The sequence below is a fragment of the Numida meleagris genome, chromosome 6, assembly GCF_002078875.1.
Source record: "Numida meleagris isolate 19003 breed g44 Domestic line chromosome 6, NumMel1.0, whole genome shotgun sequence".
Classification (NCBI taxonomy): Eukaryota; Metazoa; Chordata; class Aves; order Galliformes; family Numididae; genus Numida; species Numida meleagris.
The window spans coordinates 53367544-53381456 of record NC_034414.1 but is presented as its reverse complement, the minus strand read 5'-3'; the positions used below and the strand labels follow the sequence as shown (position 1 = coordinate 53381456).

Genomic DNA, 13913 nt, shown 5'->3' with positions numbered 1-13913 from the left:
GGCACAAGCCTGCCAAACTACTACCCAGAAATAATTCTATTTTTGTGGAATTTTCCTTGTATTTCCCTTTCAGAGCAATTAACCATCATGTCAGGACTAGAGTCTTCCTGGGGCTGAAACAACCTGCCCAAAAAACTTCCAATCACATTTCAAACAATATGTAAGGAACAACCACAATAAACAAATGAGTGAAGCCAGATCTAGGCTCACTATACAAAGCCAGGTTCAAGGCTCCCTTTAAACCTTACTCCATCCTCCTGCCCACGCTTCAATAAGTCTTCACAGCAACTTGCCAGTTTTGTTTTCATAATAGACCGCAGATGAAAGTTAAATCTGAAGATCAACCAAACTTTGGCTTGCCCTGGGGTTGCTTAGTTGGGTGGGTTTTATTAAGCCTCACCCTCATTTATTTTTTGTAAGGCTATCATTCACCTTGCACAACCTAAACAAGTATAGAACCATGTAGGATTGCCTCTGCAATTGCCTAGACCGCACCCTTTGCTACATCAACTAGCTGGCACTTGCCCTGCCAGCAAGCACCATTTTCCTAACGAAGCCAAGCTAAATACAGAATCACCTACCAGCAAGGCTTGTGAATAATGAAGACAATCAGCCCATGGTCTGCATTTCCTCTGGCCTACAGGCTGCAGTGGCAGCAATGGGCTGCAGCTCCTGTGCTCATAACAGTGGGCAAGAGGTGATACAAGGCCAAGAAAGAGGCTTGTGAGAGTCCTCGAGAGCAGAGCTACTCCCAGCCCAGCACTCAGCAGGATCAGTCTGATCTCAATTCTGCTGGTGCCTTTCCCTCTAGACATATGGCGAGCCCACTTGCAGTTTAGCACTCAAATCTCATTTTGGAAACAAGACAGCTCTTAGCTGAGGGCTTACTTTGCTTTCTTGCATCTGGTGGGTTTTTGTTTGTTTGCAACATTATTTTTTTTTTAATGACCAACCTCACAGCTTGACGACTCCAATCCTTAACACAGGTCAGCCAAGATGATTCCTCACCCTTGTTACACAGTCCCTCTACACCCAAGTAATAAAGGGAGCAACTGCTAGTGAAGTTGGACCTGGCAGCATCAGCTGCAGAAGCCCAAGCCGTCAGCCCACACCTCACAGGCCAAGCACAAAAAAAGCAGCATTTACCTGATCAATCATTTTTCGTGCTTCTTCCACCTCCTTATCCTGTGACTCTGTCTCAATGGTGTATGTGCCAGTCTCGCTCACGCTGTCTTCCTCGTCATTCCTCCTGCCCTGGGCAGCCTTTAGCTCCGGAGATGGAGCAGAGACAGGCTCTGGCTCTGAAGATATGACCACACGCGGGGCTGCTGGCACAGGCTGAGGTGCTGGTTTCTCAGAGCCTGTCTTCCCAGACTGAGCTGTCTCCCGCAGGTACTCAGCCATAAAATCCTGAGCAATTTTAGACTTCCTCCCAACGCTCCCATAGGCTTTGCCTGATGCTCTGGAGGCAGAGGAGGACGAAGAGTTGATTCGCTCCTCTGTCTTCTCTCTCTTGAAGGAGCTAGCTCTTTGGGTCCCAGAGGAGCTGTTGGTGGCTTTGCCTGCTTGTGTCCCAACATGGGATGGTGGCACCACGCTGCCCTGCTTCTCCGCTGGCACCGCATTCTTGCGTTTCTCAACCTTGGTCTTGAGCCCAGGATCGGTGTCGCTCTGAGAGGAGTGAGCACTGTGCGTGAAGGACTGTGAGCGCTTCTTCCTCGGCGTGTCCTCGAAGAACTCAATGACAAAGGCCTGCTTGTTGTGCAGCATCTCGTGGGGATCGCGCCTCATCTGGCGCTGCAGCTTGGCTTGCTCCATCACCCGCTCGCCACCCGTCGTTGGCTCCTTCTCCGCCTTGGGTGCCACGGGGTCTTCGGAGTCGCTCTGCGTCCCGTCCTCGTGCCGATTGCCTGGGAACAAGTTGCGTGTATTTGACTGTCATGCTCTCAGACTCTGTGACCCTGTCATTACCTTCCAATTTCAGTTAAAAGGAAAAAAAATCCTATAGGAATAAACAACTCCAAAGACACCTGCTATGCTACAGGCATTGTATTCCTTCAGGGAAAAAAAAAGTTGTCTCCCAATCAACTTGTCACTGGTTGGCCATCAAACTGTTGCAAAATAATGCAAGAGATCATTGTAGCAACAAGGGATTTTGATTTTAAAAAGCAGATTATTTTAGAGATCTAATATGTTGTTTCTTTTCTTTTTTCCATTTAAATAAAAGCAATGATGTTATTGTGCGATTCTGCCCAGTTACTGCAGAACAAAATGAGGTGAGCTTGGACTCTATGTTACAGAGCAGAAATCTCTACAGAATCAGTAAATAAACCCTGTGCACTGCATCCCACAGAACCAAACCCCAGTGATGACAAAGCCACCAGATCAGCGTGTTATGAGCGCATGCACTCCGAGCACCTGCGTTACCCTTCTCTACAAGGAGGAATCAAACAACAGCTAATGGAAAAGGAAGCGTGCAGCATTCTTCACTTTTCCTAAAGACTTAAGGATCACAACACGACACCCAAGAAGTCACACCATCCAATCACCAGCCAAGCAAATGTTAAATCCTTAGAGTTCTAAGCTTAAAGTAAGCTTATACTTCTTTTTACATGTGTTACTGACAACCATCTTTACAACCTTCCCCTTGTATAGGGATGCTCTACACCTCAGCACTTTAGTTCAGGACCCTCAGAGAGCAAGATAAAGTAAAACCAACCAAAAAAAAGACCAAACACAAACCTTTTTTTGGAGAAGGAAACGGGTGTGAAGGCACACAACTTGATTCAGTCAACGACCGGGAACCTGTCATCGGGAGAATGGGGAAAGAGGTCTCTGCGCTCTAGACTGTAACATGCAGCAAGATATACTGGCTAAAATACCACGTGTTTGAAAGGAAAACTGCTCAAACCTACTTTGCAAGTTCCCCAGGCACAGGATGAAGGCCATTTATTATCTCAAGTTAACTGTCAAAGATTAGAATTTAATACAAGAACCATTCAACCCAGGAGTCAGTCCTCTGAGAAGTTTCCTAACACCTTCCTGAAGAAAGCCAGCAGACTTTGCATCGAGCCTTGAGGGCTGATAAGCTTTGTTTTTGGAAGGGAAAGTTCCTAAATTAAAGGGTCTTGGCTAAACACCCTGGTGAATGCAAAACTGTGAGGACGCAAGTAAAAACACCCACTGTCTCTACAGATACCCCAGCAGAACACTGTGCACATCCCCACAAACCTGAAGTCCCTAGTCTCAGTACCAGGCTTTACATACATCACATTGATAATAAATGGAACAAATGTTACTGAAGAACCTCGATGGTGGCTGTCTCTGATCCTAAAAATGCAAACCTAGTAGGCAGCCAGCTGTAGCCTCCAAGACATCTTCAAAATTAGCCCCACAAGAAGAACATGCTACGCAACTATCGCAGATAAATGACAGGTTGTCCTCTGCCAAAGCAGAGGTAGATAGGCTCTTCGGGCCACCAACACTGTATTTTTTAATCAAATGTCCAAGCAGCTGATTTTTTGAAATGCAAATTATGCATTACGTTACCTCAGCTTTTTTCCATGCCTCATGGACTGTAAAGAGAAAGCAAAACCAGTCTGGTACTGTCCTGTGCATTGCTCAGGACAACCCTAAGAAGAGCTGCCTAACTCTCTGGTTTCATCCAAGAGAAATAAGTAGAGCTACAGAAACACATTTGAACCCTTGACAGACTACGTTCTTCAGCAAGTCAAGAAACAAACAAAACCTATACTTTCTATCACACAGCCAGGGCAACCCTAAAAGCTCACACAGGTCACCTCAACATTGTCCCATGTTAGAAAACAAACAATGACAGCAAAACAGTTCATTTCCCGTCTGGATACTTGAGACCTTCTTGACCATATGAACTTTTAAAAAAACTGCACACCAGAGCAGTAAGTTGGAAGCACAATAGATAAAACTCTTCATATTAAAGAGAGCATTTTTCCAACACGGACTGAACAAATTCCTTTGAAGGAAAAACGTGATTGTTCTCTTTAAAAGGACCTCAAGCACAGGTAGGTCTGGTAACTTTCAATATGGCTTCAACAGTCCAGGTCTGCAGATTGTAGTAATGCACCTGGCAAGGCTGGAAAAGCTGAATACAAAAGCAGTGAGAATGCAGCAAACCCTGGTCTTTTCTTCACTGTTCTCTACACGACCCACGAGAGATATTCAAGCAAACTCAGATCTTGCCAAACACATCCACAATCACCTGAGAATCATGCAACTCCCATCAGCTGTACTAAGAACTGGGTTCAAAACTACATTTGAAAATCTCCAAAGAATGCCTCATAGTACTACAGTTAACAGGACCTAGGTCCGCAAAACTTGGCATTTTTGAACAGAGTAGGGTTTCAGAGAAGTCCTAGTTTAAGAGAAGAAACCTTCCACAAACACAATTTCCTCCCCTGGTGATCATGCATATCTCAGGTCTATTACTGATCTCTACGCCAAGACCTCTGACTATCCGACCAAGCGGCTCTGGTAATTGCACGATAACTGCAGGATAGATCACACTCAGACTCCTCAGCTAAAAACAAAAGTCAGTCTTTCAGCTAAAAGAAGCCAGGAGAAGAAAACTGACTGCAATACCTGTGTTCACTAGCCTGCCTGACCACATGACTACAAACACGTAAAATCCTTTTCTCAATCACTGCTACTACCAAGATGGGAACATACATGTGGAGGAACCAGATGAGAGTCTTCAGGCCAGCATCAAACATTACTTCAGGACTGGGTGAAGAGCCTACTAGCTGGGGTCAAAACCATTAACAGTCATTAAAGAAATATTCTTCACTGCTCATAGTTGGCGAAGAGATAAACAAGTGCAGTTCTCCTCAGTAGGAGGAGGATTTACCCCCTTCAGTATATTGCATTTGCACAGTCAACAGAGAACACAATTCACATAACAAGACATTCACTCACCTTTAAGCGTCCTCGCGTGAACCGGCACGTCACTCTTGGTGCTGTACACATCGTCCCCTGGAGACTGCCGTCTAATCAAGCTTGGGTCATTCTGGACAAGCCAGTCAGCCACCTTGCTCTCCGCTGACATCACCTCTGTGTGAGCTGGTTCCTTACTATAAGGTCTTCTCTGTCTGAGTGAAAATTTAGTTACGTGATCTTTTATCTTTATTTTACCAGGGGTTCCATCATCAAATTCGATGGTGAAAGAGGCATGGCTTTGCACAACTGGGGCTACTATGGCATCAATATCCTTTGTTGGGATCTCATGGACCTGTGTTTCTGGAGACTTTGATGGCTGCTGAAATTCTTTAGTTGGGATCTCAAAATAACTTGGCTCCCTCCGGAAGGCAAACACAGACTGTTCTTGGGAATCTCTATAGGCAGAAATATTACCATTCAGTTCCTCTTCATGTTGGGACATCTCTTTTGATCTTTCTACAAAAGGAAAAAAAAATTAAATTAACAAACATTATCTGAAGTACCTAAATGCACTAAAGAAAAAATACCAGTTCTGTTTTGTGCTCCGGTCTCTTCACTGAAATGGTGATTTCCAATGACCAGTATTTCTCATATTCACTTTGCCCTCTCTCCCATTGTTCTCTAAAGAGCTGAGCACACGTGTGTATGCACACACTTGTATGTTTTGGCAGAATCTATGTAGTTGGTGGCATTTTAAGATTTCTGCAGGCCTTTCTCATACACACTGAATTACTCCACAATTGTTTTTTACCTTCATTTATTGCAGTGGAAACAAATTTTCCCTTATCCTGGTTTCATCGGCAACAATCTACACATAGCAATGTGCAAATACAATAATTACAAAAAAGTGGTAATTAAAGCCTTAAAGCAGGATGACTTCACACAAGAAAGTTAAAAAATAAGCAGAAATTTTGTCACCTTCCATCCCTATTCTTTACCTGAGTAATGCTCTTCTTGCCTTCTGTCCTCCTTGTTGTTTGCATCATCTTCCCCCCACCAGGAGGGCTGTCCATAAAGAGGGGTGCGATAACTATTGGTCTCTAGGAAGAAGATAGATAGGTATTTTCTGTGTCAAAGTAAGAGATTCACAGAAGTCAACCGCATGCCAAAAGGGGAAAAACAACAGGATCAGATGAGATCGTGTACCTGTTACACTGCAGTTACTACAACAGCAAATTATACATAATAATGACAGCATTCAGGCTTTTTTCCTTTCCTTTTTCACATTCAGCCAGAAGAGGCTGACTCCTCCTTCCTTCACTCTTTAATAGCTGTGTTTCCCAAACAGTGGCTTTTCTCCCTCTCCAGACTAATCATTCACAGGAAATGGAAGATCTTCAGCAGGCAGACTGCAAAATGCTTAGTTGCAATCCAGGTGAAAACCAGACTTTTATCCCGATGTTAATTGGGAAGACTTTAACTACACCCTTTTTTGCTCTACCACAGATTGGACTGCTGTGAGGCCACGGATTTTTCCCAGCTATTCACTCCTCCCACTCTAAATGACACACATCCCACAACAGGAAATTCTTGAAGAGTTACAGATTTAGGGAAAACAGTAAAACCATCTCCTTACACATATATAAAGCAGAAGTAAACTCTTGCTTTCAAAAGCATAAAGTAAAGCAAGTGGATTGCACAGTCACTGCAGGACAGAGATTTTTTTCTCACGGAGATATTTCATCCAAAAGAGCCAGACTTCAACTGCTGTCTCTACTCAAAGGGCACTCTCTGAAGATCAGCATTCATTGCACCAACAAGTACTGGAAAGAACTGATTCACCTCTTCTTCCTTTGTCTACCACGATTATATTTTGGCACTGCCTTGGGCTGCTGCTGTTTACGTTTCAAGCAAAAAGAATACAGCTCAATTTACCTGCGGTAACAGTCATTGTTATTTATAATAGTTTAAGAGAGGCAAATGAAGTAGCTTTTCTTCTTTCACCTAGAGCTGATAGAGACGCAAGTACAGGCCGGGGACTGAGGTTAACACCCCCATTTTGCTCACTGCTTCTGCTTCTCTCCATCAGCACACACTTTACCGGACACGTCAAAGCCCAGCCATCAGCCTGAGCCACAGTTGGGCTCCTACCACCAGCAGCTGCTCAGCTCATGGCTTTATAACCACATGCTGCCCGCACCAAGCAGCCCTCACACAACCCTGCCATTCTGCATTCCCTGCTTTAATAGGGCTAGCACAGACAGCAGATGGTGGCATGAAGGAAATGGGGAGAGGAAGAGGAATTAAGAGTCAAAGCAAAAAAGGAGCCCGATTTTAGGTTGCTGTTTGTAAAGCTACACAGACCCAGTGGCCACTGCCTCAGGATTTTTTTTTTCTAGAATAGTTCCAAAAATGCATAAGCTCATACATTATATCAGACCATAGGCAAAAGTTTTGCTGTACAGATCCAGCCCACAGGACCTTTTCAAGAGATTTTCGAGTTTCAAAATTAAAGGCACTGCTTCCCTTCACACTGAGGATCAAACGAGCTGAAGTATTTCTCTCCATTCTGCCTAGAGTGTGCAGAAGATAAACTGCGTTCCCATTATGTAGGCGGCCCTTGAAAGTTCAAAGGAGGAAGCATTTCTCACCATGAATAAATGTGTGTCACAGCTGAAAATGGGTGAACTACTCCAGGAAGAGGGAAAAAAAAAAAACCAACCAACCTGTTCGGAAACCTGTCAACGAGGAGAGGAACCCAAAGGCAGGCTGGGGCTCTGCTAGGCTGAGACCTGTCCTGCAAGCTGGCACAGAGCTCTCAGCCACTCTTCATGCTACGAGTCGTGGAGCGGACCCACATCCCACACCCCTGTGGGATCTGCTCTGCCCACTGCTTTCAGGCACACACGTCCACGGATGATCATTACTGCCATCAGGGGCTCAACCCCCAAGAAACAAAAGGCACTTGTCTCAGATTTGTATGATCAATTCTGACCAGCTCAATACTGATTTATATTCAGCTGCTGGTGGAATTCCTTGGTTTTCACAGAGGCAGAAGCTAAGACAACCCACACCTATCTTCCAGGACAAACCTTCCCATTTGCTGCTCCTTATGTCTGCGTCCCACCAGCCTGCAGGACACAGGAGCTACTACTGCCTTTCTGTTGCAGGGGAGAAGGCAGCTAGGAAATCAGGTCAACCCTGGTCAGACTCCTGCTGATGGGGAACTTCGGAATTGCATGTAAATCAAAAAAAGAAGGATTTTAAAAAAAAAAAAAGAGAGAGAATTTACAGAGTTATGAGCCAGTTCTACCTTCTCAAATTTCCCCCCCTAACCTAAAAAGCCCACATAGGTGCTTGGACACTCCCCAAATTCCCTCTCTGACAAAAGCCAGCACAAGGCCAAACCCAGTGCGCTTGTGGTTGAACAGAGTACGCAGGGCTCCAGCAGGGCAGGAGCCACAGAGAGAACACAAGCCCTGCAATCACTGCACCATGTGGGCCATAACATGGGGCCCCCAAGCCCCACCAGCAACAGTCTGCAGCAGTTAGTGTTCAGTACAACCCATCAGATCTCTTCCATGCATTATTTTTCCCTCCTCTCCTGGCCTCCACAACAAACTGGAACTTCATCCTGAAGACTGCAAAAAGCACAGATGGGAAACCAGGGAGTCAGTATCTTGCTCCTGGAGGACAGTTTCAATATTTTAAGAGCAATTAATGTTTCTACTCAGCATTCATGTTAATGTGCATTTTGAATAACATTATTAAGTGATGCAGACACCTTCATTCTCAGCTACTGCTGTAGGTGGCCAGATTCTGAGCCAGAAGAAAATATCCACGACTCCGGAAGAGCTCCATGAATTTGCTGCCCTGCTCATGTCAGAAACTACAGCGCCTTCTTATCCACTAGCAGAAGTGCCCTGATGCCCACCTCCTGCTCCAGTGCCATGGAGCTGTATAGAAGGGGCAGAAGGCACAGGAAGGCAGCTAAACAGATGGCAGTGACAGATGCAAGCCAGGTAGCAGCCACACGCAGTGATGCTGTGGGCTGCCCACCGCCAGCTGGGATGTGTTTTGGGTAGCAGCCTCAACCTGGACCAGCAGCACCCAGAGCAGCACATCTGCCTGTGTCCTGAGCTACATGTACTGCTACATGGCCACAGCCTGCCCATTGGATCTTGGTGAGCTGGGAGCTCTTGGATGCACAGAGGCTCAGGGCTTCTTCAAGTCAGCAGTGAAGCAAGGAAGGCCAGTGAGAACTAACAGTCGTGTTAATAATATGAGACTTCCTCCAATTGATGGCAGCTCGCTACCACCTCTCTCAATTCTGTGCCAGGCTGGCCAGATGGTGCCAATTCATTTAGACATATTTCTTGGCTCATCAATTCAGGCAGACAGCCCGAAAGCCATCCTTTTAGATAACTGAATTGAGGTCAGCATGATCATCCAGCCAGACGCACACAGAGCTGCGGGTGACAGTGTAATACAGGGAATGCACTGACATGCACGTTCTGCTCCTGGATTTCAGTCCCTGCAGTCACTCAGAAGGAAAAACGAAGGCTGTATTAGCACAAAACAAGTGCCCGCGTGTTTAACAAGTCTAAACTAATACAGAACTATTGATCATCTGAAGAGGCACCACAATGACAGAGAATTAGTTGCTTCAATGCAAAGGCTGTACTTAGAGAGAAGTGAATCACAGAGACAACACAAGGCCAAAAACACAGTCCAGGTGACGAAAGGGAAAGCAGAAAGCCTGCGTTAATGCTGCTCTCCATCAGCAAGTGGGCAGAAGAGCTTTCATGATGAGCACAGCTCCCGCAGCACTGGCTCTGACGGCCTTTGAAAGCGGCTGCCAGTGAGGGACAGGAGTGAGGGCTGCGCTCTGCCTGGGTCTGTGCAAAGCCTCAAACAGTCACGAGAGCAACACAGACAGCAACAGCAAATTTCTTTGCTGACAGAAGCACACACAGCTTTGAAGCTGTCTGCAGCAAGTCAGAATGCCAGCGTGAGAAATCCAGCTTGCTCTAAGTGAAGCCATTTTTGATTTATTATTAATGAGGTAAACGTCCATTTTTGGTAGATGTAGAGTGGGCTTCTTAAGGCAAGGGCCTTGGGGAGAAAAAAAGGGAAAAAATGATGATCTAGCTTTAAAATATTTTAAAAACTGATTTCTGACAGCTCTGCTTTTTTCCTCCTCTTCATAATACAGAATTTAAACATAGCTGGAATAAACTCAAAACAACTATTTGGTTCTTCACTGCAGTGCTTATTTCTTGTGTGTGGCAGACCTAAATCCTGGACTTTTGTACCTATCGTGAGTGCAGAAAATCCTGGAGGCTTTCAAATCAGGCTGATAATCACAAATTTATTTGTACCAATTACACACTGAAGCCTTCAACATGCTGCAGGTACCTTCAAACTAGCATAGATGAAAAGCAGATAAACCACCGCTCTCCTACATTAAAGGCCAGGGTGAAGCTGTGTGCCTAAGTAGCTATTACCATGATCTCATGGGGAAAGCAGCCAAGGACCATGGAAACACTCCACAACCCGGCACAACTCCCAGTGCTCCCTGTGTGCTGCCTGCGGACCTCAGCACGGAGACGGACAGGACTGGCAATGCGGCCACTAACCCAGCAAGGAGGTCTGTTCCACGGACCCCAGGAGAAGTTCAAGTCCTGCTCCTGCTGCTGGCAATGCCCATTTCAGCTGGAAGCTGTGGGCAGCCTCCACGCCTGGAAACTCAGGCCTGCAGCAGTTATTCAGAGGTTAGTCATCAGCCTCAGTGTTATCTACTGTCATCAGCCCGTGAGGGCTTTAAAAAATTTACAATAAATTCAGATCAGCCTGCGTTGAGAGCAGAAGACCACAAAGTGGCTCACCTCTGCCCCCACCTCAGCTCAGGTAGCAACAGAAGGGGAATGCAACAGTATTAGAATCTGCATAGCTGAAGGCTGTACTTGGCCTCCTCATCACCTCAGGCTTTGAGCATGAGAGCCGATGGCTATTTTTAGTATTAACTAGCTGAACTGTGAGCACTTTTCTAACTCATACCAATATCCAACCATAGGTCTTATCAAGCTTCTTGCCTTAAAAACATTTCACAAAGACTGATGGTTTCCTGCTTACAGGCAACACACACCAAGAAGCCACATGCTCAACAGCATAAAGAATAAATGGTTGAGCTGTTTCCAATTCCCTCTCCTGGATCCCTTTATCCTCACCCCCTCACCTCCTCCCTTTTCTAAGCAGCTCTAATTGTTCACATTGTTTTGTTAAACCTCTTCCCTGAAAGCCTGCATTGCCTCTGCTTCTTTTCCAGCCAGGCCCTGGGAAGCGATCCTTCTAAAGGCTTTTGTCACCCTAGACGTTGCTTTAATTAGTCAATGCAAATTCCTAAATACCTACGGGCTTAGCAAAACAGCTCTCTCCCCAAAGCCTCTTTCTGCTGCCATTAGCAAGCCCTCTCCCCATAAGAACACTACGTTCCTCTTTCTACTAATCATTTAACTTGCTGCCACTCCTCCAAGCAACACAGAAGAACTGTGCATGTGTGCAGCAGTAGACAAGGTGAATTAGTCACACTGCAGATGAAAAAAGGAACCCACTGATCATTCTGCTCACGTGACAGAGATGCTCATGGGAGAGCAAGGCACTGATTCAATGCTCAGGCATTCCCCTCCTTCCGCCGGCTTCAGTCCAACCAGCAAAATAGTTCCAACAAAAAGTCCTGAATTCCTCCACCTTTCACCAGGTTAGCAGCACCTCAGACTTCTCACATCTGTCCATCAGCCCCACTGCACGTGGCATCCTTCATCATTAGCCCCCAGCAAGCGCTCACAGCCTTTTTTATTTTTATTTTTTGCCTTTGACCTATAGCCTATACCTACTAAGAAATACAAATACACAATGCACACCCATGAGCCACACGATGAGAAACAGGTCACCCTGATGATGTGTCACTCCATGTCCTGACTTTGAAGATTTTCCAAAATATCAACCACTTATGCTATGTAGGCTAAAACCAACCACTGCGTATTTTGGAAGTTGGCAAGAATAAAAAATGAGAATATTCATGCAACCAAGCAGCAGCAAACACAAACTGGTTCCACCCAGACCTCACAGGCCAGTTACAGGCAACAGCTTCCAAAACCCAGTGTCCTTTACAACACAGCTGGAGAGCTCTCCATCAGCGAGGTTCACCTCCTTTCACCCTCCACAGTGTCACAGCTAATCACCCACTAGATCCCTTTCAGCCCCATGCTCATGAGGCAAAGTCACAAATGTTCAGTCACAGGGGGGAGGGCGACCCACAAACACATCTAAATCAGCACACAAAGGTTTTGCAATGCGAGAACAGCAGTCAAGCACACAGGTGTATGTGTTTCCGTGCAGAGCTGGAGGGAACAAAAACACAGGCATATATACGGGAGAGAAATATTACTCTGTTTTAGTATGCTATGTCAGCTTAGAGGGACTTTCACAAAGACAATACGTAGGAGATTAAGGTCAGCCAACCCACTCCAATTAGGTATCAAAAAAGACCTTAACAGATTTACCCAAAGTTGTACGCATTTCTAGAAAGCTCTGTATCTATGTATAGGTCACCTCTCTCAAGATCCTGTCTCACTCGTCTTTCCCAACCCTTCCTCTCCCTACTCCTTCCTCCAGCAGATCCATTTTGCACATGGCCAGCTCCCAGTCACTCTGCCATCCCGGTAAGCAAGACTACCACTGGCAGTCATTAGCCATCAGGATGCTTTAAGGCCATATTTCTTCCTTTCATGTATCATCAAGCTCTAGAAGGCCACCAACTGACAACTGAGCCGGACAGGGAGAAGACATACCAGGGCAGTACATAATGGAGGTAAGAAGCTCAGGAGCAGGGAAAAAACTGCTGGGGATGTCTTGGCCCACCATGGGAGGGAACAGGGAGACACAAGTATGAAAAACGGTCTCCAAAGGAAGGAAGCAGCAAGTAGAGAAACGTGCAACAGAAGAAATTTTTCCAATGGAAACGATGCAGCCAGGTAACAATGAATCTAAAGCAAACCTCTCCCAAGTTCAGCAGTCAGTTTCATCTCACATAATGAGGTGTTAGGAAATACAGTAATTTAAGACTATACACAACTCTTTGCAACAAATCCCTTGCTGCCACTTTGCCTGCCTGCCTGCAAGTACCAAACTGCAGCAGCCATGCATCTTCCACTCTGAGTCACCACCTTCGTTCAAACACCAGCTCATGATTAAGAAAATAAAAATAGACCAGACAGGTGCCAAAGAACTCACCAAACCTGCTCAGCCCACAGGCTCTCCAGCATTCACACAGTGACAAGACATGCATGAACCACCATGCCCATTATTTTTTTTTCTCCTAAAACTGAGAATGTAAAATACTTAGAGGTTTAGAAAGACGATCCTTCAGTACCAGCTTCCACACCACGTAACTCACACCACACTTGATCCTGATCCAGTGCAAGGATCAAGCAGCACTTTGACTGTTGTGAATCTTGACTAACTGGTTCCTGAGCAAATACCTGTAATTGGCTTCCTCTCTCCTTTCTCCAGCTTTGCTTGTGGGGATTCAGCGTAGACACCGTGCTCCATGGGCTGCTCCACCCTCTTCATCGCTGTTCCTTTGAAATTCATCTGAAGCTGGCTGGTGTACTTCTCATGCTGCAGAGACATAAGGACAGTTGCAGGGTGCCCATGAGATCTGCATGGCAGCCCGTGGCAAAGATAACCTCCCCTCCCCGCAAACGTGGCAATGCAAAGGCAAATGCTGTGGCTAAGCTTGGTGACAAATGGGAAACACACCTACATAGAGGCTAGAGAACAACACAAGTGCCAGCAGAGAGGCTTTCAGATACCTCATCTGGAAGACATTAAACGCCAGTTACAGTCTATGAGAAGGTCACTGTAACATAGCCCTGCAAAATAGCTAATTAGGAAACCCTTTAAAGAGTAAACTGAGAACAATCAGAACTTAGCCATTT

At 45.7% G+C, this 13913-nt stretch overlaps 1 protein-coding gene across 7 annotated transcripts in view; it reads right to left on the bottom strand.

Moving 5' to 3' along the window:
• The window catches only part of CEP170B (centrosomal protein 170B), a 56588-nt gene that overhangs the window by 22160 nt on the left and 20515 nt on the right, over window positions 1–13913 (bottom strand). For 5 of the 7 annotated variants that reach the window (XM_021401364.1, XM_021401366.1, XM_021401368.1 and 2 more), the window contains exons 7-11: window positions 13455–13593; window positions 5910–6011; window positions 4951–5427; window positions 2743–2805; window positions 1147–1910 (exon numbers count right to left, since the gene is read on the bottom strand). In XM_021401364.1, the coding sequence (XP_021257039.1) occupies window positions 1147–1910; window positions 2743–2805; window positions 4951–5427; window positions 5910–6011; window positions 13455–13593 (1545 nt within the window). The remainder of the gene's footprint in view (window positions 1–1146; window positions 1911–2742; window positions 2806–4950; window positions 5428–5909; window positions 6012–13454; window positions 13594–13913) is intronic. The other 2 variants (XM_021401367.1, XM_021401370.1) reach the window with 1 other exon arrangement.